Source organism: Grus americana, chromosome 13 (assembly GCF_028858705.1).
Source record: "Grus americana isolate bGruAme1 chromosome 13, bGruAme1.mat, whole genome shotgun sequence".
In the NCBI taxonomy this organism is placed as follows: domain Eukaryota; kingdom Metazoa; phylum Chordata; class Aves; order Gruiformes; family Gruidae; genus Grus; species Grus americana.
In genome coordinates, this window is record NC_072864.1 from 4,300,444 (window position 1) to 4,324,792 (window position 24,349).

The 24,349-nt window shown below is 38.2% G+C and overlaps 1 protein-coding gene across 3 annotated transcripts; it reads left to right on the forward strand.

Annotated features, from left to right (window-relative positions):
• Positions 1 to 504: 504 nt before the first annotated feature.
• On the forward strand, positions 505 to 24,349 carry MLYCD (malonyl-CoA decarboxylase). 3 transcript variants are annotated; one of them, XR_008579131.1, is made up of 6 exons: positions 506 to 1,098; positions 10,795 to 10,907; positions 12,158 to 12,314; positions 12,820 to 12,969; positions 22,609 to 23,795; positions 24,045 to 24,349. XR_008579131.1 is itself a non-coding variant. In XM_054840678.1 (6 exons), the coding sequence occupies exons 1-6, from the start codon at positions 547 to 549 to the stop codon at positions 24,063 to 24,065; spliced, it is 1,398 nt and encodes a 465-aa protein (XP_054696653.1). In that variant the 5' UTR covers positions 507 to 546; the 3' UTR covers positions 24,066 to 24,349. The 3 variants fall into 3 exon arrangements, 2 of the variants coding, with proteins under 2 accessions (XP_054696652.1, XP_054696653.1); XM_054840678.1 differs by having other exon boundaries at positions 507 to 1,098; positions 22,609 to 23,013; XM_054840677.1 differs by having other exon boundaries at positions 505 to 1,098; positions 22,609 to 24,349.

The following is a 24,349-nucleotide window of genomic DNA, read 5'->3' on the forward strand; positions in this document are numbered from 1 at the left end:
CGACCACGGGGACAATCCTTTTTGGATGCCACCAATCTTAAAACCACCCTACCCCTGATGCCATCCGAACTCTTCCAGGGCCATGGGCTCATCGTGATGGCTGGCCTAGTGCACGTTCACCTCAAGCTTCTCCCTCGGGCACAGGCGGGCTGTGAGGGAAACAGCGGTGGGTAGGGGAAAAATGGGAGCAACAGGTGAGAAAGATACAGGAGCCAATGGGTTGTACCGTGAAGGGAAGGCGCACTCAGGGAGAGAAAAGCTCTGTGCGACGAAGAACCGCCGGTAAGGCCGCTGGGCGCAGCAGCCCACCGCAGGCGGCTCGGCCGCCGTGCAGCAGCCCAGTGACCTGTGCGTCTACGCCACGCTCAAGATGGCGGCCGACACCTCCCGAACCCCGCCACACTCTTCTCGCTTTCGATTGGCGACGAGGGCTGGCAGTCTGTGATGCCAGCCAATCAGCCCGTCCGCTACGGCGCCGAAGGCGGTGCTTCGGCCTGCCGCTGGTGGAGAGTGTTCTTCGGGCTGTCGCAAGAGGCGAGACACGTAATGAGCCGCCTGGGCCCGTGTCTGAGCCCGCGGCCCTTCCTGCGTGGGCCCTGGGCGGCGCCGCGGGGGCTGTGTCGCGTCTCGGTGGCGGCCGGCCTGTGTCGGGGCTCGGCGGGCAGCAGCTCCGCCTCTGTCGCGGGCATGGAGGAGCTGCTGAGTCGCTCTGTACCGCCGCTGCCGCCGTACGAGACCAAGGAGAAGGCGCCGCCTCCGGCGGAGCTGCGCAGCGCGGAGTTCGTGCGGTATTACCGCTCCTTGGAGGCCGGGCCGCCCAGGGCCGAGCTCCTCAACCGCTTGGCCCGCGACTTCGGCGTGGACCACGGCCGGGTGGCGGAGTTCAGCACCAAGGTGCTGCAGGCCCGGGAGCAGCAGAGAGAGCTGGGGGCCCTGCTGCAGGCCGAGGACCGGCTCCGCTACTACCTCAACCCCCAGTACCGGGGTCTCTTCCAGCACCTGGGCCGCCTCGAGGGTGGGCTGCGCTTCCTGGTGGAGCTGAGGGGCGACCTGGTGGAGGGGCTGGCGACCAAGGCGGTGGATGGGCCTCATGTCAAGGTGAGGGCTGGGCTGGGAGTGGGTGGCTCTGAAAGGGAGTTGGGGGGAGGCTGGAGGGATGTGGTTGGGGCTACTCATGGAGCCTCCACGTTGGGCTCAAAAGTGGCCTGTGAGCCTGGTTCACTGTTGGGGTCTCCGTGGTGTGACACGAGCGAAGCCCCTTCCCACAGGCCATGGCACCAGTGGAGCTGGCTTTGCTGACACAGCTCGGGAAGGGAGTGGCCCATGGTGTGAAGTAATGGGCTTTGCAAAGCGAAGCGGCAGCAGGAGGCTGGGCTGTAGGCTGTGAAGGGCTGGCATAAGGGCAGTGGAGGAAGTACTGCACTGACACAGCATGGCATCATGCAGCTGATGCTGGGGCTCCCAAGCCGCTTCAGGAACTCACTGCAGGAGTGATGTGTAGTGGCGTGACTCCTGAGTCTGATATAGGGCCACAAGTGACGTAGTAGCCATGTTGTTCTAATGTTGAAGAATATCAACAGGAGAAAGGAGTTGTCATGATTTAGCTTGGTAGCGTGTAGAAAATAGATGAGGTGGAACATCCCCAGTGGTTACATGGTGCAGTGAGGTGACATGGGTGTGGAGGAAGGAATGGTTTAGGAGATGACAGTGGCAGGAGGTAGTAGGACTTCCCAGAAGGCAGTGAAGAAAGACAGCAAGTTGGTCAGATGGGCTGACCGTAACTTGTTTGTCAATATTCAGATCCAAATTAAGTTTGACAAGAAAAGGATGTTTTCAGTGCTGTTAATTAACCATAGTCATCACATAACTGAAGTAGCAACAGCATTGGTAAGATTCCACATCTAGTTGGATCATCTTGAGTAAAAAGACTGAATTTGCAAAATTAGCAGCATAGAAATGTGTAAAACAGCTGAATATACATGTCAAATAATACGGTATGTTCAGAAATGTACTAAACACATTTGAAAGTAGGAAAATACTGTCTGCAAAACTAAAGCTTCAATAGAAGGGCTGTCATAAGCATTCTGTTATGTCATCTTCTCAAAATATTTTTTTAAATGTTTGGGTTCATCCCGTGATTTGGCTTAGTTCTGCATATCTATTCTTTTAATGTTTTTTGCACTTGATCAGTTTTATTTTTCAAATGTGATATAGTCTAAAAATGAGAGTTGGTGATAAACAGTACATAAGCCTGGAAAGATTAAGCTAGAACTGGTTTGGTTTTTGTTTGTGACTGTATTAACTGTAAGAATTTACCATGGATACTGTTTCTTTTCAGTTTGGAGTTTCACTTAGGTCATTCTCATCTGTTTTCCACAGCAACCAAGATCTAGAACTCTGTGCTATTCCACTGTTCTTGCTAGTGTGTCTGGGAAGGGTGTTATATCTTGCTTCTGAAATAAGCATCTTGTTCAGCCTTTAGAATCTGTTTGCTTCTATTGCAAGTGTCAGAGTAACTACGAGCAACTGACCCGCCGCAAGTCCTGACAGTCCCTGCAATGGAGCTGATTACTAACTAGCTGGTGCAAGTGGTTTGCAAGGAAGTGGTGTGAGGGTGTCTGTATTTAATTTGATACCTTAAGCTGTAGGTGTGAGATACTTACTGTATTACCTGTTCTGAGCCTAAATGTCAAGAACAGAGAAAACTGTACGGCAGAATATTCAGGGTATAGATTAGGGGGTGGGAAGGAGTTGTTGGAGGTTTTTTTTTTTTTTTAATAAAGAATTTGAGTCTTGAGTAGAGAATGGATCTCATGATATAACACAACTTTGGGATCTTGTAGAGGACAATTTTGGAGTGGTTCTTTGCTGGTTTCCCTAACTGCAGGAAAGAGACAAAAAAAGGTATAGAAAAGCTCTGGAACTGGGGATAGATGTTAACATGTCAGGGTTCACTATTACATATGATGAATTCTTGTCTGCCTGAATTTCTTAAGGTATTATTTTAAAACCGGAAGATGCAAATTACCTGATGATTGTGTCTCCATCGGTTTCACTGTTCCTGAGTCATTGGCAAAATAGATGATGTACTGCAAACTGGTGCAGTATATTGTCTTTGGTTAATCCCAAGTATACACATCTTCATAATGCCCTTAGTTGTTTTTCATAGATCACCTTGTAAGTTGAATTGATGTTTAAAGTAAATCAAGAAATGTGAATGCCTAACTCTGGTTTTATGACATGTGCCTAGCTGCACTGTGTGCCAAAATGTGTCTCATTATTAGACTTGTAAAGATTCTGAGCACTGAAGTCACTGAACTATTTTATCAGTGTTCATTAAATCAGAAGTCATAGTGCCCTAGCTGTCAGGATCCAGTGTAAGGCAAATTGGATTGAAAAAGCTGACTTATAAGAAATCAAGAAGAGTGGTGACTACCTTACTGGAAGAATTCCATAGATCTTGAACATAAACCCTGAACAATGCTTAAAATACTTAAAATGATGGATTGTGCAAAGAGAAGGAACATGCTGCAAAAAAGGTTTTGTTTATATTTAGGTTAGTTATTAGAACGCAGAAGCGTCACCTAGAGTAAGACAGAAAAATTATAGGTATCCTCAGTGACAAGTTGTTATGACATAGTAAATATCTTTCTGTGGCTATGTAAAAGATGATGAATACTCTTGATGCAAGTTTCTTGATAATCAGATGGCAAAAATTTAGTGGTAAATTGTATTTTCGAAGCTGTACAGCCTTTTTTTCCAAAGAGTCCACCAAAAATACATACAGGACATATAGTGAAGAGAAATTTTTCTTCATAATCTGTCCCAGGTGTTGGTTTTCTTTTCTATTAAATATATATATCAATTATTACTATTGTAAGCCTCACGGATAATGTTAAGACAACCATTTAAAAAAACCTCCAAAACAGTATTGGCACATAGCACATTGTTTGAAAAGTTAAATGACAGTAAAGCTGGGCCTAATTCTTTTTCATGATGCTGCTTGATTTTTTTTTTTTTTTGTCTGCCTCTTATGTTCTTTTCATGTGTTCTGTTCCTTCCTTCCACCAAAGGACACATGTTTTCCAGGGTCTTTATAAATGAATTGATTTTCTGATAAGCCCTTGCAGTGCACAGAGTGCAATTTGCTGAAAACCTGTTTTCTGAGTGTAGTTCTTCCTCTTACTGCTCAGAACCTTCTCACCTGCAGTACTTCCTTTTCTGTGCCAGCATTATCCTCCGGAGATTTTTTATATTTTGTTTGCTTACCTAGTTTCAGCATTTGAAATATGGACTCTGGTGAAAAATTCACAGCATTATTATTTCAGGTAGCAAATCATTCAGCTATTGCTTTTAAAATACACTACATCTTTCCATATGATTTAGTGAAAGTCAGTGGAAGGCTCAAGTTGCTGGCAAAAGATAATGAAAAAGATAGCATTTTTGTCAAATTGATTTATAAATAAACCCGCTTCCATAATTAAGCAGTAGTTGGAGTGTATCTGTAATCTTGTGCTTGTATTGGTCTACTAGAAAAAAAGAACCACCATAATTGTTTTGGGTATTTTTCCCCTCATAGCAGCCACTCCTAAACACAGCAAGGACCTAATGTTGGACTTTTCCTCGAATTATTTCGTTTTCTTAAAGCTTTTTCACAGATTTGAACACTGACCTTCATATAATCAGGGAAAATGGTTTTAAATTATAGTAGAGGAATTGGAAATGGTAGAACAGGCTTTAAGGGAGAGTATTTTGTGTGTAGGCTGTGCATGGCTCTGGGGAGGGGAAATACTTGTGGTGGTAGATGTCTTACCTACGTACATTCACAGAAGGATGTATTTATTTCAACCAGTTTTACTGCTTCGAAAGAACTGTGGTCTCATTGATGAGGATTCTTCAGTGGATTAGAATATCTGTTCACTCAGGTGAAACAGTGGCTATATGGAGAATCTATGTATTGAAACAGTTTGCTTTCAAGATCTAAGAAGCCCTTAACTAAAGAAACAACTGAAAGTTACAAGTTTTTTCTATGAAAAAAAGTGATTGGTATTTACCTATCAAAAGTCCTGTATAGCCATTTCATTATTGTACATTTAAATTCCAACATACAGAAAGGCAAATGTGCAACAAGCTTTTTTTAAACTTCTGTATATTTGTATCTGCACTGACAAGGAAACATGGAAATAAAAATAAATGGATCTTCCTGATGCTGGAGGAGAATTACAGAATACATTATATGGCCTACTGGGATTTTGGGTTTGCCCAAACTGTGTAAAGTATTTCTTAGACAGTCCTTAGTTTTTACTTTGCATTTTGAAAGACCTGTTAAAACAAGCATTACCCACTGCTGTGTTGTAAATATAAATATTTTTCTATTTCCTCTAAACATATCAACACAGAAGCAGCTTGTACTGTTAGATATTGGTTGATGAAGCATTTCTATTTTGCGTTTGCTCAATACATTACAGTAACATATACGGGTGATTAAGTCACTTTAAAGTGCTTGTGCACGCTTTACTTATTGTCTAAATGAGCAAAAATGGGGGGGAAGGGAAATAAAAAATATATATTTTTTTTGAGAATAAGACATGAAACAATATAAAACACAAGAGCCAGGGAAGTTTTCAACACTACCATTACCACTGCAGTAATTACTATTAGCAATTAAAAAAAAAAGCAGAAAAACAGTCCTCTTTTATTTATGTTGCACTATTGAATCTCATTTTGCTGATGGGTATATTTTTCAGTATCTCACCAAGGGTATTCTGTATCTATATTTCGAAGTTAATTTGCAGAAAAAACCCAAAGGCACTTTTAAACACGTGGCAGTATCGGAGTAGGTCTGTAAGTCAGGATGCCCAAATGAAGCTTATCAGGTTAAAAGCTTCAAACTTTCTAAAGCCATGGAAAACAACTCTTCTGAGGCTGGCAGAATAATTCTCTTGTAGCCCTGTCAGATATCTAACCAGCAACTGACAATAACTGAGCCATCTGTTTGGTATGCATGGAGTGTTAGTTACTGCTGCTTCATATTATGTTTCTCTGTAAATATCTGCATATGAATTTTCATTGTAAGTGGTATTTAATTTTTTAGTAGTTTGAGAGGGAAATTGAAATAGTTCTCTCATCAGAGAGGCAGTTTTTCTTAAAAAATAATTTAAGTTTTTCAGAAGAGTTTTCCCATTCGTTGCCCAATAAATAGGGATCTGATGTGAAGACCAAAAAGCCTGTAACTTGCTGTCTTGTAGAAAGAACACGGAATAAAAAAAAAAATCACAATTTATTAATTCGGCTGATAGAAACTGATGTATAGCTGGTAATTATAAATACTAATCTGAGTATGTCTTATTGCTCAAATTTAAAATTGGGATGCTGAATAATAAATGTGTGCTTTTTTTTCTTTTTAATGAAATGTTGGAGATGTAATTTTATGACTAGAAAGGCCTCTGAAATGAAAATAAGAATTTATTTACCACTACATTTACAAAATAAGAGAACCTAACTCAAGACTGTCTTGCTGGAGTCAAGCCTTTCAGAAACTTAGCTTATACTGTGATATTAAACACAACCAGCATTTTGCTCAGATGATTTAAATTAAACACAGTTTTGGATAGTATAAAGTGGTTCATGTCTTTCTGCACTAAGAAGTTTTGTCAACATACACAGTTGCAGTTGGACTAGATGATCATTGTAGGTCCCTTCCAACTGGAATTATTCTAATTCTTTGACCTGTGTGTTGCCCTGTTGTTTTATAAAGCATTATTATTTACAACTGACAGATTATTTGAATTGAGTTGTAATTCCCCATAAACAATATTCCTTTCTTCCAAAAACATTACTGAAAACACATCTGCTTCACTTCCGTCTTTGGTTATGAATGCATTGCTTTTATACAGCTGTATCTTGGACCTAAAGTAGTTCTATAATGCATTCTATATCTTGAAAAGTAGCCTGCAGTTCAGTTGGGCATCATTATGTCCCACAGTATGGAGCATGCTTGCTAAACCTGGAGGTGCTTCAAAGAAGCAAAATGCATCTGATTCCTATGTTTTCCACTTCTGCCAGTATCCATGTAGTGTAACTGGCTTTCTCCCAAGTCACTCATTGCCATCTGAGCTGTGTTACTGCCAATAGATGCAGATCAGGGTGTTCAAAATAATGAGTAGCAGGAGTGCAGCCGTCAGCAGTTTTCCCTTCTAGTTGCTAGACTGCAGCTTGAAGTGATGTTCCAAAAAGCAGATGGATGACAAGAGAGCCATAGGAATCTGTTAGTTTGACCCCAGATCTGACAATTCTAGCTTATTTTTCTGGCTTATGGTGTGCCCTTACAAAAGAAAACAAACCAAGCAATCCTGAAAGAGGTGGAGACTTTCACTATACCAAGGGATATTTGACCAAAATGATTTATGGTTGTTTTCTAAAAACTTCAGAGCTGTGCAGAAATGAGGATTTGCAAGGGAAGTACCTTAAAGCCAGAAGAAGCAAAATAATCAGAATATATTTGTTTAGGATGCTTATACCTCTACAATTCAAGATGAAAAATGTATTGAGAAAAAAAAAAAAGACAAATCTGTGTGTGAGAGAGTACTAAAATTCAGCTTTTTCCAATAAAACTGTTGTTGAGGCTGCAGGCCAGTACCCACTCAGTTGTACTGCCCAGGAGATGCAATTCCTGCATGACTTAGCTGTGCCAGAAAGAGCTCTTTTTTTGAAGATGCTGTTATGTAGACAATTCTGGGCTGTTTTTGGTACAGCTTGTTTTGCCTGCTGCTTTCACTTTAATCTGCTAGCCCAGAAGCACCAGCAAAAACTGTTTTGCCAGTATAGATTACAGCTACTCTAAATGCAGTTGAGTCATGTATTGTCAGAGCAAGTCAAGTGTTGAGGTGCCCTGAGCCAACAGTAATTATGCATTTTTCACAGTAATGTCATATTATAGAAATAGTATTTTGAGGTAGTAAGACAGCACAGATTTAACATATGTGTCTAGTAACGCCCCCAAATCATCAGACTTGTTATAAATGTGCAGTAGATCTGTTGATTAGGCAGGGGAAGGTATACTGCATACATCCCTCTTAACTATCCTAGTTGCAAAGTTTTGACATAACTAATCTGGTCCTTTTTAATGGCATGTATTATGTTACTTCCTCCACCTGCCCCTGCTACTATCCCTACCAAGGATAGTGTTACCTTGAGACAGAGAAGGCGGGAGCATTTTAAGCCTCAGTGAAGAATTGTGAAGACTGTCTCCATTCCTAGGGTGGATTTTGTTTAGTGTGATCCCTCATTTCTCTCAGTTCTTCAGTGGTACTTGTTGCAGATGGTCGCATATGTGCATTTTGTTCAGAAGTTTCTTTTTATGCTGGTGCCGTGCATGATGTAGCTTCCTTTGTTTTCCAGTGGAGACTGCTTATCCTATAAATGTACTTATGGCGCATTATTTTTTTTTTTTGTATTATTTTAGTTTCATATTTATTTAACAACTTTTTTTGTTACTAGCATAGGCAGGCTTTGTTCAGCCTGGTAGTACAAGTAGAGGTGGAAGTACAATTTGGCAGAAGACTTTCAGCACAGTTTATTGTATAACTGAAAGAGAGCTCTACTGAGAAAGACTAACAAAAACCTGATTTACAAATCTTTGGAGACTTGACATCATGGAAGAGTTCATAGATACTCCCTGTACTGGGAACAATGCAATTGACATTTTCATTATTTGACATGTATGTCAATTTATGCTTCAATAAGTAAGCTCTTTTCTTATATATTGGAGGACGCTACTGAAAAAAGTAGAGATAGCATAAAATTTTCATGCATGACGGAATTGTTCTATGCAGGCGAATGGCTGTTTTCTTCTAGATCATTCTCAGAGTATCCTTTTCTGCAGAAACAAAGATAGATGCCAAACAAAAGCCTATATATTTCACTAATACAACTTAGTAAGTGTGGAAGGAGTAGGTAGGAAAAAGGAAAACTGAAGGAAAAATTGACTCAGGTACTCATACTTCAGGTATGGAAAAGAGCCAGGATTTGTTATGAATTTACCTTGCGAACTCCATGACTGTGGTCATTACTATCAATTTGAGGAGTTTTTATGTGAGGAGTTAATTTAATTAAGTTTGGGTGTAGATTGAAGTATCTCATCACAGTTGGCTGCAAGTGTAGTCAGGGTTTGAAAATTTTAGTTTTTCTAGTATGTTGAATTAAAGAATGCAAACTGTCCTTTTTTTCGATCTTGGAATACTTGTAGTTACTTTGGCCAACAGGAACCCTCTCTGATGTGTGTCTCTTGACAAGCACCTCTACAACTTTCATCTTTATTAGGTTGCAATAGGAGATATCTTTGCTTTTTCATGAAAGTTCTGAGACTACATCTGAGCTTTGGAAAGATGTTTTAAGTGTGTTTTCTGCATAGATACATATGGTTTTTTCTGTTGTTTTGTTTAAATGTAGCAAGCTAAAGTACATTGGAATATAATTTTTGGCTATTTTATGTACAGCAGTGGCTATTTAATAAAGATCTGAATAGAAGGCGAAGAGGTTTTGTTTTTAAATAAATGGTTATTAAGTTTCAGGTAAGCCTATGTTTCTGATGAGGCTATTGGTAAATTGGTGCTGGTATCACACTGTGTCCTGTATACAAAACAAATGTAAGAAAAAAAATATGCTCTAGATTCTCTTTAAGGGGTATTCATGCTGTGCTGAGTTCAAGAATGCTTTCAAAACTCAAAGAATTTTAGACATGAAAATCTGTAGTAATATAGGCAGCAGGAAATCAGTAGGGAATATAAAATTCATTATTACAAGGAATGTTTCAGAAAGGATTTGATATTACAGTTGACTTTAATTCTGTATCATACTGTTCCATATCTGTTGTGATTTTTGAGTTCTGTAGTCTTATGCTGCTGCTTTTTGTTTTTCTTGCTCAAAAATTTTCATACTTACAGAGAAGAAAGATTCTGTAAAGCCTACGGTTTTATCTGCTGAAAGACTCAAATTTTCTAATTAATCATCCCGAGTGGGCATGTGCAGCTCCTGTGCTGAGTTGTAAAATCCATGCTAAATTCCAAATTGAAGCATTTTTATACCTTACTGATGCATAAATGTGCCTGTATGTGTTCCTGTCACCTCCAGTAGATACATTGTGTGCTATGGAGATCTGTCAAAAGTAGAAAGTTCCATGTGTTAATCATGGTGCAGAATGTGTAGGAGTAAATAGCTATTCTGTATCTTTCTCATAAAGAGCAATGGGAAAAATGTTTAATAAAGTAGAGCTGACTAATAAAATATGATAAGGAACTGGAAAATTTTAGTTGGGTGAGTTGCTTTCTTATATTAATAAGCTAGTACTAGTAGTTTTCCTAAGGCATGAACTACTGAATACTCAGAACAGATTCAGATGTAGAAAATTGTAGTGAAATTCAAGTCCTAATTTTCATCAAATTTCCCATAATTTTTTTCATGGTATTTAAATCTGAGCACCTGTGCAACTACAACCTTATTGTCAAGACTGCTCAAATACTTCTACTTATTGTCTGCTTTTCATCTACATTGTTTTGCGTTACCTTCCATTTCCCTGTCTGCAGTTTACTGTAGAGAGTCTTTAAACATTTTTATTGTTTTAGTCCTGTGTGAGGAGAGCTGAACCATTATGTGGTTAATCTTCTCAAACAGATGCATTAGTTTCCTTGAACTTCCCAGTGTTGTAGTTTGAAATAATCAAGGTTATCTTTACTCGCATTCCTATGTTCTACCTAGCTTATTTAGCAGCTAAGTCCCTCTTTCTTCTGTTTGCAGGAGATGAATGGAGTTCTAAAGAACATGCTTTCTGAGTGGTTCTCCACAGGATTCCTAAACTTGGAACGGGTCACTTGGCAATCTCCTTGTGAAGTACTCCAGAAAATTAGTGAGTAAGTGCTAAAAGTTGCTAAGGCTTGTTGATGAAAAGGTGATGAAATGGTTGTGGCTGCACAGGTCCACTATTTTCAAGATGCTGTTTTTCAATACTGAACCATAAGGAGTAGTTGTATTTAACACACTAAAGAGCACACTTTAAAAACTGAAATAAGTAAATGGTAAAGGCAGTCATTTGTCCCAGAATTTGATCCTTTAGCTCGCATACTGCACTTGTAGACTGCTGTCTTTTCTTCCAACTTTCTCAGTTGCTTTTCCCACATTCCCAGAGGTGCTGCTGTTACTTCTTCTACAAACCCAGCCTCTTGAGCACTGCCTTCTCGCATTCCCTTTCCTCCCACAGATGCAGCTGCTGCCTCCATCACTGCTGCCACCTTCTCCCCTCAGTCTGTACCAGCAGTGTTGGTAGAGAATCAATATTTAAGTCTGATGCAGCGTGGTGTACCCAACACTCAGCATGTTTTACTTCTAATGTAGTGAGGCTCCCCTTCCTGGCTGGAATTGGTGAGGGGCACAGAATCACTTGTAAAGTGTATGTGATGAGAGCACTTAGGTTTTTGTAAACATTCCTTAAAATCTGCAACATTTATTTCTGAATTTCTGTCACATACTCAAAGTTGTAGTGAACGTGACTGAATCAAAGTTATGTTGGGTGACATCTTGTTATATAAAAAGCTTGAAGAATTATGGATCTCTAAAGAGTTCTGAAAGTACATGACTTAAATGTTGATGAGGCAAAGAGATCTTATACAAGCTAAATTTTCAAAATAAAAATAATTAGTAATATTTAATTATTCTTCAAGGTATTTTGGCAAAAACACTAGACTTTATTACATATTGAAAGAATATTTTGAATGATTGGTGGGAGACATGACTGTGGGAGTGCTAACAGACTCCTTTGTAGCTTGGGAAAACTAATTCCTTACAGGTCTGTTCAGACTCATTCAACAACTTAGTCATCTCAATCGGATATCCTGTACTGAACAGAAAGCGCAAGTGAAATCTCAGATGTGTAATAAGCACATCCCAAAGATGTGTGATACGCCTTTACAATCTACTTTATTACAATTTGCTGATGAATTTTACTTTTTTCACTTACAGCCTGATTTTCCTTTTTTGATTGGGGAGTTTTGTCACTGTCATTAATGGGAAAAGTACAGAGCTTGTAGGGTTGGCAGCAGACCTTATTTTTAAATGAAAAAAATATATAATTTTACCTTTTTTTTTTCTTTATTTTCTCATTGAGTTCTGAAGCTGTGCATCCTGTGAGAAACTGGGTTGATATGAAGCGTCGAGTTGGGTCATATAGAAGATGCTACTTTTTTTCTCACTGTGCAATCCCAGGAGAACCATTGATAGTGTTGCATGTTGCACTAACCAGTGACATCTCCAGCAGCATCCAGGTACAGTCACTGATGCATTTAATACCCAGCAAAGTGCTCAAATTGCAATGTCTTTCTTTAAAATCTGTAATTCCTTATAATTTGGGAACATTTATTTTTGTTTCATTTTTTTAAGAGATGAGAGAATCGGTACTTAAAAAGGGATGTTCCGTGTATCTGCTGTATTATGTGAGTTGAAATTTTGGGGTTTCGTTCAAGTGCAATAAGAATAAGAAAAGATAAATATATAAGAAAAGATAGCAAGTAAGATTGAAACTTCAAAGCAGTTGTGATTACCTCTGAAAATTTTAAGCCACATTACAATTATTTCCTTCACTTGCTAATGGATAAGTAGCTCTTCTTTCTAATTTTGATTAGATTTTTGTTGTTTCTCACAGAGGATAATGAATAAAACGGTGGGGAAAAGTGTTAACACATTTGAAAGGTGAAAAGAAAGGCCTCCTCCCCCATATTGATGATGATTACTACTACTAACTTTTTTTTTTTTTAATTCTTATTTCCCCAGGCCATAGTGAAAGAAGTGCTGCCTTTAGAAACAGAAGATACAGACAAAATTACAACAGCAATTTTCTACTCAATCAGTTTGACTCAGCAGGGACTGCAAGGTGTGGAACTTGGGACTTACCTCATCAAACGGGTTGTAAAAGAGCTGCAGGTAGGTGTACTTAGGGTGTACTTAAGATGCTGTTTGGCCAATGTGCTTCCCTTATATTGCTCTTTTAGTTTCCATTTTGTGTCATAGGTCAAGGCAAGGAGCTGCTATGTCTTCCACTACACCTGTAGCTTCTTACTAGATCAATCTTTGAAGAGTTGGAAGAACATTTTCTGCCACTGGTTAATGTCTGCCAGATGTAGACACTGTTACATAGTTGACGTGTGCTGCATGAATTACTTGTGTTTGCCTAATGTGCATAGGTTGCTTAAAAGTCAAGTTAGTACATTTCTATTGAAGATAGCTTTAATATAGCTGTATTTTGCACTGTAGTGTACTGTATGATTCACTGCTCTCTCTCAGTTGAGTACGTGGCGCAATGTTAATGCAGGCAAACAGGCTGCCTTCCAGGCCCCTGATCAACATTTTCTCTTTTCAATGTACCTGACTGTTCCATTTTTCAAAATCTTACAGCTGCTCCAGTAACAAAAATAATTCCCATACATTAATTAATTCATTTTCTTGTTTGTTATATTTAATTGCCACTGGTTATGTATGCAGTTTGCATGCTTGCCTTGAATATGTCTATTAAAAAAAAAAAAGGCGAGAGATTTCTTTGCCCAGGCATTTCTTGCAATATAGTAAAGAAGAAGTCTTTAACATTTGAAAGTCACAGGAATCAGTTACTTTATGCAAGTCAGTTCTATGAATTTATATGATATCATTGCATGCTATTGTTACCACTCAAACAGCAATAAAACCTTTCCAAACAGAAATGCAGTTTAGAAAGCCAGCATTGGTTTATTTAGCACTGGGGTGCATGGGGGATCTCTCTTCCTAACATGCTCACCTAGCCTACAAACATACACATATTTATATTCTCAAAACACACATAGTTACAATTACATCACATAGTTACATAGTTAATTCATTATGATTGGTGTAAAACTTTCTCGCTTTGCTGTTAAAGCTATAGACTTAAAGAGATTCAGAAAGCATGCCCAGTGAGAGGTGGTTGTACCTTGGAGGCAGGTAGCTTTTAGAATGGAGGTGTGTTTTAGTATTATAATTAGATTATAATGAACAAAGTTCACTCATAGGACATGATTTTGACAGAAAATGAAATATTACTTGGCTCATGTACCAACTACACAATTTATCAGCTCCATGGTGCCAACCAAGCTCTCAGGTTCTCATTCTTAAAATGTTTTTATTAGTTACCTGTTAGGTTGGGGCTGTACAGGGACCATAGCAGCAAGACTGATAACTAACAACACAATCATTTGACCATTACCCTACTATTGCTAATAATCTCATCACCTTGTTTACAGAGACTATACACAACCTATCGCATCACCATATACAGAGTGGTTTGAAAGAGACAGTCACTTTTCTGTGTTGAGTACATTACTTTATTAAATAGTCTTTACTACTTAAATTATTAACAAAGCTACCACTTAAAAGTAATAATCACTACTTCTGTTTATATTCATTGTTCCAACATCTGGATTAGTAATGATATCTGGAAAATTGTCTGTGATTTAGAACTTCAGTTCTACTTACAAAAATAACTGAAAATTGGATGCACCAAATTTCTACTATTGCAAAATGATGGATTAGTTAACTACTGAATCATAGCTGGCTGCCCTGAAATTTTTTATTTTATTTTTAATGGATATTTTGGCTGAATTTTGTTGCTTCTTGCTTTCGGAATGGCATTTAGATTAATTGTATAAAGTGCAGTAGTCCAGGTATAATTAGGCTGCGCTGTATGTCTGATCTTGACTGAGGAGAAATTGGAATAAATTCATGGAGTTATCTGCTTTCACATCTGAAAAATAATTTCAGGATAATTGAGTGGCTCTCATAAAATAACCCTATTGACAATGTATTTGTCCATCACTAAATTACTTACAACACTAGAAAAGTTATGAGTGAGTTATAAAGGAAAATAGACATACCATACTTTGGTAACCTATTTACAAGTTCTAAAAATTTGATGTGTCCAACAGAAGAATGTGTTTCTTGTTTATACATATGATAAAGTTTCTGCATTTCAATGTAAATTCCATCCCTTCAGTGTTGATCAAATACATGATGAATAGGAACCACTTTGGCTGAGATGCCTTTAAATACATTCTAATCGTAAAATTATTGCCTCAAGCTTAAATAACTTATTTAATATTGAAAGCTAATTGCTTGCCATACAGTGCCAAAGGTGGAGGTCTTCCTCCCTACTTAAATTTCATACACTGCTTTAAGATGTTATGAAAAATGTGCTGTTATTAGTAAGGTTTTAGATGGTGAATTGGACATGTACTTAGTTGACTATGAAGTTGTAGCAAAACTTGAACTGCCTATTTGTATTTATTCTATATCTATATATTTTAAAGGTACAACAGTGTCTATGTATTGTCTCTACACTATTGCTTTTCTTGATGATAAACCTTGTTGGGGTACCATTGTAGGGCTAAAAAAAGATACAAAGGATAATCCAGGAGTGTTTATGTGTGATGGATGCGGTTCTCTAATAGTTTTTCTCCCACTCTTTGATGTTGTTAATATTTTTTCTTTTCTCCTCACTTTCTTCCCAGTCCTTCATGCTTTCTTCCTCTTCATTCCAAAGTATTATTGTTGAATTTGGTGTCTTGAATTCTGCAAGAACTATCTCCCATTACGTATTTTACATCTGTGAAGTGACCCTAAACCATAATACTGTTGTTACCAGAATTATTTGATGCACTTCTATAATGCGTAGTCATTCACTTTTGCTGTAAATGTTGTGACTCCCATCTCAGAGGATTTTGCCTTTCAGTGGAGAGAAGCCCTGTGTATTTCAGCTTCAAAATATTTACACTGTGAAGTTGCTACAAAGTTAGATTGTTGAGGGCAAGGGCAGGGCATGTGATGAGTAATACTCTTGGCAGTCTGTTTTACCCATCTCCCAGAATTCTGGAAGTCCTACTTCAGTGCATTAATTGCGCACACGTGTTCTCTTTCTCTGTGGTCAGGTCTAAGCAAAGGACTTTCCAAGGTTGTCTGTGTTCAGGTTGGACATAATTCTTTGGAGCAGCATTATAGTCACTTACTTTAAAAGGGACAAATGGTATAGCAGTAGTGCTGAGTTGACTTGGTGACAGAAGCTGAAACAATATAGCCTCAGCAAAAAAAATCTTGGGTCAAGAATTACATCTCATTAAGCAAGCTTTCAGCAGCCTTTGTAAAAATAGATAGTTGAGGTCTCTGATAGGAAGAGGATTTTTTTTTTATATAACCTTTGCATGGCATTGCAATAAACAAATCTTTAAAGTGCTGCTAAATCACCAAGTGTTCCAGGTTACATAAGTTGAGACTCTCTTTAATTTAACTGATAATAAAATCCTTTGGGAAGAGAAGACTGAAGGGATTGAGGATTTTATTTTTCATTATATTTGAATCGTTGATGATTAATACACTTTTATAACTTGCCATTTGTTTGAGTTAACTTTTGTGGACATCTGTTTGATCTGCAGAATGTTATTTGATTCATATTTTCCCAAGGCACTGCAAACTCTTAAAACTTTTTTTTTTATCCTCTAGTGAAAATTCTTTATCTGACTTTGCCTTAACTTAACCTGCTCTGACACTTCTACTTGTAAGTGCCATTGTAACCTCAAAACTGAATTCTCAGCTGTCATTCCTCGTAAGGAAAATTCCAAAGTGGACCTGTCATGAATGTATATCATTAGATCAGAAAAAGGCATGCACTAAGTTAGAAATATGCTAATACCCACTCTTTTTTCCCTACCATTGAAGCCTTTACTTGGCAAGATTTTTAAAAACTGTACTGAAACATTGATCTGGCAGGTATCTACACTGTAGTTAGGTCTATAAATTCAGTTAGTACCAGATTCCTTAAAATCTTATTAATGGACAATTAAGATAGAGCTTAATTTTTTAGAAATCTGCTTCCTAATTTGTCTGAACTGGTCATATACATTGCTAAACATGAACATGTGTAGGTAGCACTTCTCACCTTCAGAGAATGTCAAGTACAGATTCCCTCATGAAAGTATTTCTTGCAAATGGCTTTTTATTAGGACTGTTACGAAAACTGCAGCAGTAGAGGCTCTGGCAAAGATTACAGCCCTCAATGTTAAGCACTCTTAGTTTGAGGCACTGCATAGAAGTTAATGGCCCCTGCTTTTGAGTCTTTCACTAATTTAAGCAGATGGAGGATGTATGAAGTTGAGTCACAGGAGTGGGTCCTCAGTTTCATCTCTTTATATATGCTCAGTTAGCAGTTTGAATCCTTAATCTCTACCTAGACATTATGATTTGGCATTTGCCACAGGTATTGCAGTATAATTGGGTAAAGGGGAGGGATATAATGGAGATCAGAATAGGACTGTAGGGATGTAGCGTGTGTTGCATACAAAGGGTGTCCTGGGAGAAGGTATGCTGCCCTAAACAGAAGATTTTTTGGTAGTTGCTTGGCAGAGGTTTGCTACACAAATAATTTAGAAGGGTTTTATAAACAGGCTTCTATCGTTTTCTGAGCATCTCCTGCTTGGATTATTTTTGGGCAGGCAGTGGGATGAATTCATTAGTCTGCTGATACCACTTTGGTCCCAGTTCTCCCTGTACAAATCTGAGAATAGGTGTTCTGTGTAGTCTCTTGGTTATATTAATGTACATAAAGCAGCGAGCAGACTACAGAAATAATATCTTGTATTTCTTAAATTTAAGCTTGTATTGCTCCCAGAAATGAATTGGATTCTGAAACTATTTCAGACAACTAGTAAGAAAACAAACCCCAAATTAGGTCCTGGAAAACAAGCAGACAGATGCATTTCTAGCAAGCTGATAGGTGCTGGTGAATGTGCAGACAGATAGATTTCTCATTAGACAGACATTTAATTCAGAATGTGTTTATAGCCACTCTAAATGGTCTGTAGCTCTGTAGAAGGTACATCATAGCAATTCAGTCTGCAGATGACAGACACAGATAACTGGTGAAGCCTTTGAGAAAACTGCTTAGAATTTTATAGCCTGTGGCATTTGGGGGAGAAAACTGATAGCTGCTGTGTGACTCAATTGAATGCTTAACAATTGGTGGCAGATTTTAGCTTTCTGGTTGGGCTGTTGATAATTGCTACCTTGATTTGATCTAGGTGACCTGGGGAGATCATAATTTCCAAAACAGGCTTTGCTTTCATTGATGAAAAATGTGACCTTGGACTACAGCTTTCAGACTGCAAGACAGTTTCAGATGAGATATGGATAATAGGAGAAATCTGCACTCTTCTGCAATGAAAAAAACCCAAAAACTAAAAGATGACCAAAATCAGAAATCTACCCCAAAACAAAATGAGCAGCTGTTTTTTAATGGTGTGTGGGTTTCTGACAAGAAAATAAACATTAATGGATCTCCACCAATAGCCTTAGAAACTAGCACATCAGTTTGGCAACAACATAAATGTGCACACTTTGCTGCCGTCTATTTATTTTTCTACAAGAAATGGCTGCCTCAGATAAGGTCCTAAGCTCAAGCATTTATCAGATATGTAGTAGTCTGTACTGTAGCTTCAAAATGGGGTCATTTTCCCATGTCTTATCTGTCCTAAAAAGTAAAAAATATGCACAATTTCCCATTTTGTAGTTATTAATAGAGTAGGAGCTACTAACTTTCTGATAAATATTTTGGGTTGGCTTGGTGAACAGGTCACTCCTGAAAGTGAATGATAAACAAAGAGCAGTCAACATCACAAGGAAGCAAAATGTCACTTGCTTCATTGAACTTTGCAGTGGTTTTTATTAATACACAAATATGGGAAGAAACCGTTCGTTCTCACTTTTCTCATTGTGGGTGGTGCATTGTTACTCTCTCGGCTCTGCAAGCTGTGAGATGAGATGGGAATTGTTCCCCTCTGGAAGCAATGGGCATGGCTCAGCTCCTGTGTGAAAAGCCCTGTTTGTTAGCTCTGTTCAACAGCAAAATACTAGTTTCAAACACTGTGCTTTGTTAGCAGACATGGTGCCGAAGACTTCCCTTCCAGACTTGACTTTGTGGTAAGCAGCCTTTTCTCTTGGTCCAATCACTTTTTCCTTTTGCTTTTAGCAGAGAGAAGAGTTTCTGCTTCTCAGATTTCAACATTACCTTCCTTCTTCCCCTCGCGGGTTTTAACACCAAACATCTGTGAAGAATTCATGAAAGAGACCTAAGGAATATATTCTCAAAGGCACTGTCTTTTATAGGATAAGTAATACAGTTAGAAAAAAAGGAAAACCTTTAAGGAATATAATCCCATATTCGGGTGAAAAAGAAACATATCCTGTGTTCCTTGAATCCCTACCTAGAGGAAAATAGCCTCTAACAACCTTTTTCTCTTTTTTCTTTTTTTTTTTTTTTTTCCTCCTTTTTCACCCCACTGCACAACAGCAACATCTGTACTCCCTCTGGCAGCACATCTAGGATTTCTTATTGATAGGTCATTAATTTGAAAACTTTTACCAATTTATCCCTGTCTCTTGTGTTCTCTGTGTTATGGACTAAAGATGAACCTTAAAGCACAGCTGGGAATGAAGACATAGAAGAATGAAACCCCATTTTGAAATCCAGTGCCTTTTGGGGGGAGCTTGCTGCTGCTTAAGGATGCTGACATGAAAAGGGTACTTCTCATTATAGCTTACAGGTTTGTGTTTCTGTACCTTAAGATTCATTTGCAGGTCTGTCACATCCTAGACAGTTGCTGAATTGTCATCCATCATTATTGTGTGGACAGGCAGAAGGGTACTGGGTCACTGAATCTTCAGAAGGGAGTTGTGGCCCTTCCTTCTGAGCAGAAATTCATCTAGCAGTAAGAGCTGACATGCAAAAGGTCAGATTACTTGACAGCAGACTGTCTCAGCAGCTAAGCTACTGCTGGTCACAGTAGAGTCACCATTGGTCAGCTTTCGGTGCGTTGATGGAGAAATGAAGGTAGCAAGTGATGCATCGTGACAAAACTGAAAGCTATCAGCTTTCTCTCCAGGAACAAGTATCTTGAAGTTACTTTTCCAGTAGCCTTTAAAAATTAACTTCTATGCGATCTTTCTCCCTCCTCCTCCTCCAGGAAATGTGTGGTGTTGTCTTTGGTGGGGGCTGTGTTCAATCAAGGAAAGTGTAGCTGACAAGGGGGGCATCTTAGCATAGCTCTCCTCTGCCATACTAATTAAGATCCTGCTGCTTTAAAGAAAAGTGGATTCCAAACATGATGATTAGGTATACTTCTTGATTCAGAAACCCTACAAGGAGGTGGATGAAAGGTGATCAAAGGAAGATTTAGTGAGTGCATTTGAGTCTATACTCAAATTTTATAAAGTTATTTTGAATTGATTTGTGGATAAATAGTCTTTATATCCATGGGGAAATATTTAGTGTGAGGTTGGGAAGGGAAAGATTTTTGAAGTGAATGGAATTGATTTGTTCTGTTCCCAATTTTTTTTTTTTATTTTAATTTACTGTGGTCATTGCTCTCTTTTTCAACAGCAGAGGGGAAACTTTTCTGAAAAGACTGAACTGTCTACTCCAAGAAACATTCTTTTAATTAAAAAGTATTTTCTATATCCATGCCTCTTGTAGCCATGGTGCACAGTAAGACCACAACCCTAATAAACTGCTTTGTTTTATAAATGTTGTGTTCTCTAAACTTGTACAAAGAGGTGCTAAGATACTAGCAGAAATTGCCTTCCACAAACATCTCTTCACATCAATTTCCAAATATTTTTTTTTTTGTTTATGAAACACACGTGATGAAACTTGATAGTTGTATTTCACAGATCTTGTTACAGACTTGTGCTTCAGAATTACTCTTAAAAATAAAGTATCATCATGTCCTTTAGTGGACACTTGAAAAAGTCACAGGAGATCAATGCTTTACTAGTATTGCATTATCTGACCATGGTAGCTATAGCTGTTGAGAATAAGACAGTCAGGATCTCCTGGTCTCTCTGATTACATAAATGGTTTTGTTGTTCAGTAAAATATTGAAATGGGTGGTTTTATGAAACAATTTGCTTTTTGCTTTGTCCAGTTCTCTAAGGAGATGAAATGGGGTGTTTCTTTGTAACTTGGTCTGCCTTTCTTGTTCCTCTCTGGTCCCAAAACCAGAATTCTTTGACTTACTTATCTGTGTAAGAGTCCAAGAACTTCAGATAAAGGGAGCAAGTGAGGTTATTCAGTTTATGCAATTATAAGTCACAAAACTGAAGAGGTGGTACATCTGAGCTGGTTGGTGTATCGTGGGGCTGGAAACCAGCAGAACAGCAGTAAACTATTTGGGAAGGAAAAGATGTTGTAAAGAACCCCCTGAATATTATTCCAGTTATCAAAGTTACTAGAAATGGTGCTTGGCTCCAGTCTGTATCAGAGGTATGCCAGCCCTGCGCTCTCCAGCTTCTGCAGCCTCATGAAACAGAACGCAGATGGCAGCCTTGTGTGGGGCACAGCGGTACCTGAGGATGCCACAGTGCAGGTGCAGTACAACCAAGCTAGCAGCAAGCGTTCCATTAACATTTGCTGATGTAAGGTAGCATCTGAGTGATGATGACTTTTTAATGGTTATCTCGGTGATACTCGAAGTAGAAAAAATGCATTTTGTAGTCATTTAAACACAATTTTCTGTTGACATTAAGACACTTCTGTAATGTTGATAAATGTCGTGGTTCTTACCACTTCTTCCTATATGAACAGTAATTAAAACAACACAGTGGTTGTTTCACTTCAGCTCCGTCTTCCCTCTGTCCCTTGCCTCCCCAACTCCTTCAGCAGGGTTGACTGGTGTAATTTTTGTTAATTCCAAGTGACAGGGAGTTTTAACAACCTTCTCTATTCTTCACGTTAGTGTGCCCCAAAACTAACACACAGTTTTCCTTATGTATGTTTTGCTTTACATGATTCCATAGTGAACAGTTTTTACTCATAAATTAGTAGAAGTTTTATTTTGTTAAAACAAATACTAAACTGTGTGATCAATTTTTTTACTGCAAGTATATATTTCTTATCTTGCTATTTTGTCAATGTAGTTTACAGTTTGGGAATAGCATGAAAAGGAGCTGGCCTGTATGAAGAACCTCTTTAAAAGAACTTCAGGAAATACTTCTTTCCATTAAAATCTAGAAATTGTACCTCCTCTGATTTTACAATAGATAGAAATAATAAACTGCCCTTGATTTAAAAAAAGATAGTTACATATGAAAAATAAATGATATTTTAAAGGTTTTGAAAACTCGTGTGTTTATTTTTAGAAAAAAATCTTATTCCTCTGATTAACTTCTTTTTGGCATGCGATTGTATTTGTTTATATCTCCCTATAAAATGATACACCAGAATGTGGTGTTGGTAAGTACTGCATAAGTACTTTTATATAGATTGTGTGTGTGGACTGTAATTCAGTCAGCATTAAAATTTTCTTCATTCTCCAAGTGCTTTCTAGTTGCTAACCTATTACTGGCAGGGTGATTTTTTTTTTTTTTTGTCTACATGTATCAGTTAATTCTCAGAATTCCTAATCTTTGCTTGACATCAAGTGAAGGGTAGCAGCTGTTCTTTCACTCAAACTTCTCATTGTCAATCATGACAAAACTCATGAATTATTTTTCTTTCTCTCCTTTTGCATGCAGAAAGAACTTCCTCAGATAAAAGCTTTTTCTACTCTTTCACCTATCCCGGGATTCACAAAATGGCTTATTGGTCTCCTCTCTTCACAAACAAAAGAACTGGAAAGAAGTGAACTTTTTACAGAATCAGAATGGCAAGAAATCTCTGAGATCACAGGAGACTCTACTACTGAAACACTAAAGAAACTCTTAAATAACAACGAGTGGGTGAGATCAGAGAAATTAGTTAAAGTGCTTCATTCACCATTTATGAGACTCTGTGCCTGGTATTTGTATGGAGAGAAACATCGTGGCTATGCTCTTAATCCAGTAGCAAATTTTCATCTTCAGAACGGCTCTGTGATGTGGCGGATAAACTGGATGGCGGACACAAGCCCTCGGGGCATTGCTGCTTCTTGTGGCATGATGGTAAACTACCGATATTTCTTAGAGGATACAGCCAGTAATAGTGCAGCATACCTAGGGACTAAACAAATTAAAGCCTCAGAGCAGGTTCTTTCCTTGGTGTCTCAGTTCCAGCAAAATAGCAAGCTTTAATTAAATACCATGAAAACTATGAACAAGTGTTCCTCACCTATAAAGAGGTGTAATATTTTGCAGTGTCTATATTTAAGTGCGAATGTCTGGTATAAAACAAATTTACTCAGCAAAGCAGGATGGCAAGTTATCTAGCTTATCAGTTGTCTTGCTTATATTGCCATATATTCAAAACCTGATTTGGTGTGATTGAGCCACTGTAAGTTCTAGATATCTGTTATGTGCAAATGGGTTGGAGGTATGTATTAAAGGGTGAGTAAAATTCTCCCGGTTAGTTACAACTCAGTGGTAACTTGAATGGAAAAGACTTGAGCCGTACCATTATTCTGGTGATAATAAACCTGTATAAACTGTGTCTTCAAAAGGAGCCGGACTTATTTGTCATAATACTATTAATAGTGCAGTACCAAAGTACCTGGGAAGAATTACTGAATGAAGGTAATTTTTTGGTCAAATATATTAGCAAAACAGTAATCTGCAATTTTATTTCAATAATATCTCTCTTTTTCTCCCTTAAAAACTCTCATGTAAAACCTCTTGGTATTTTCCTTTTATCAAACCCACTAAAAATCTCACTGAATCCTTACTTTGGTGGAGCATGGAAAAGCCTTGCATTGATATTATTGAAAAATCAGGATCTCTCAGTGCAGAAGGTACGTAGTATTCTATTTGTGCTTTTGTCTGCTAAAGTATAATGAGCAAGAAGGAAGTGTTCAAATAGGAGAAGGGAATAAGAGAGTCTCATAATTAGGGATCAGTTGAGAAATTTCCAAATCTGTATATTATACTTTGGCTCTGGTAATTTTTTAAGTTAATAAAGAGCTTTTTTAATTAAGAGGTAGGTGTGACCTCTAAACCAATAAAATAAACTTTCTCAATAAATCATGTCTTGTGTATTTCAGCACGTACCTTCCTTCACCTAACAGCCCTCCTTGATAACAGCATCACCACAGCAGAAGGACCATCCTAACAGAATTTCATGCTGTTTTGTAATTTCTGATTTATTCCATGTCTGGTCAAATTCCTGTCCTGTTTTCAAGAAAAGAATTATACAGAGGAATTGAAAGTGATAGAGTTCCTGCTTGTGTATGAAACAGAAGTGAAGAAAGCTGTAAGTGTCCAATTAGCCTTTCTCCTAGAATGAAATTATATAATTGGATATGGTTTTTTTCATATTGGTTATTAGAAAATAAAAATCTCATCCTCC

Excerpts from the sequence above, each read along its gene's own strand:
- MLYCD (XM_054840677.1), top strand. The coding sequence starts at position 547 with ATGAGCCGCCTGGGCCCGTGTCTGAGCCCGCGGCCCTTCCTGCGTGGG. Across the intron at positions 12,315-12,819 it reads ACATCTCCAGCAGCATCCAG|GCCATAGTGAAAGAAGTGCT; the intron begins GTACAGTCACTG and ends TTATTTCCCCAG. Across the intron at positions 12,970-22,608 it reads GGGTTGTAAAAGAGCTGCAG|AAAGAACTTCCTCAGATAAA; the intron begins GTAGGTGTACTT and ends TTTTGCATGCAG.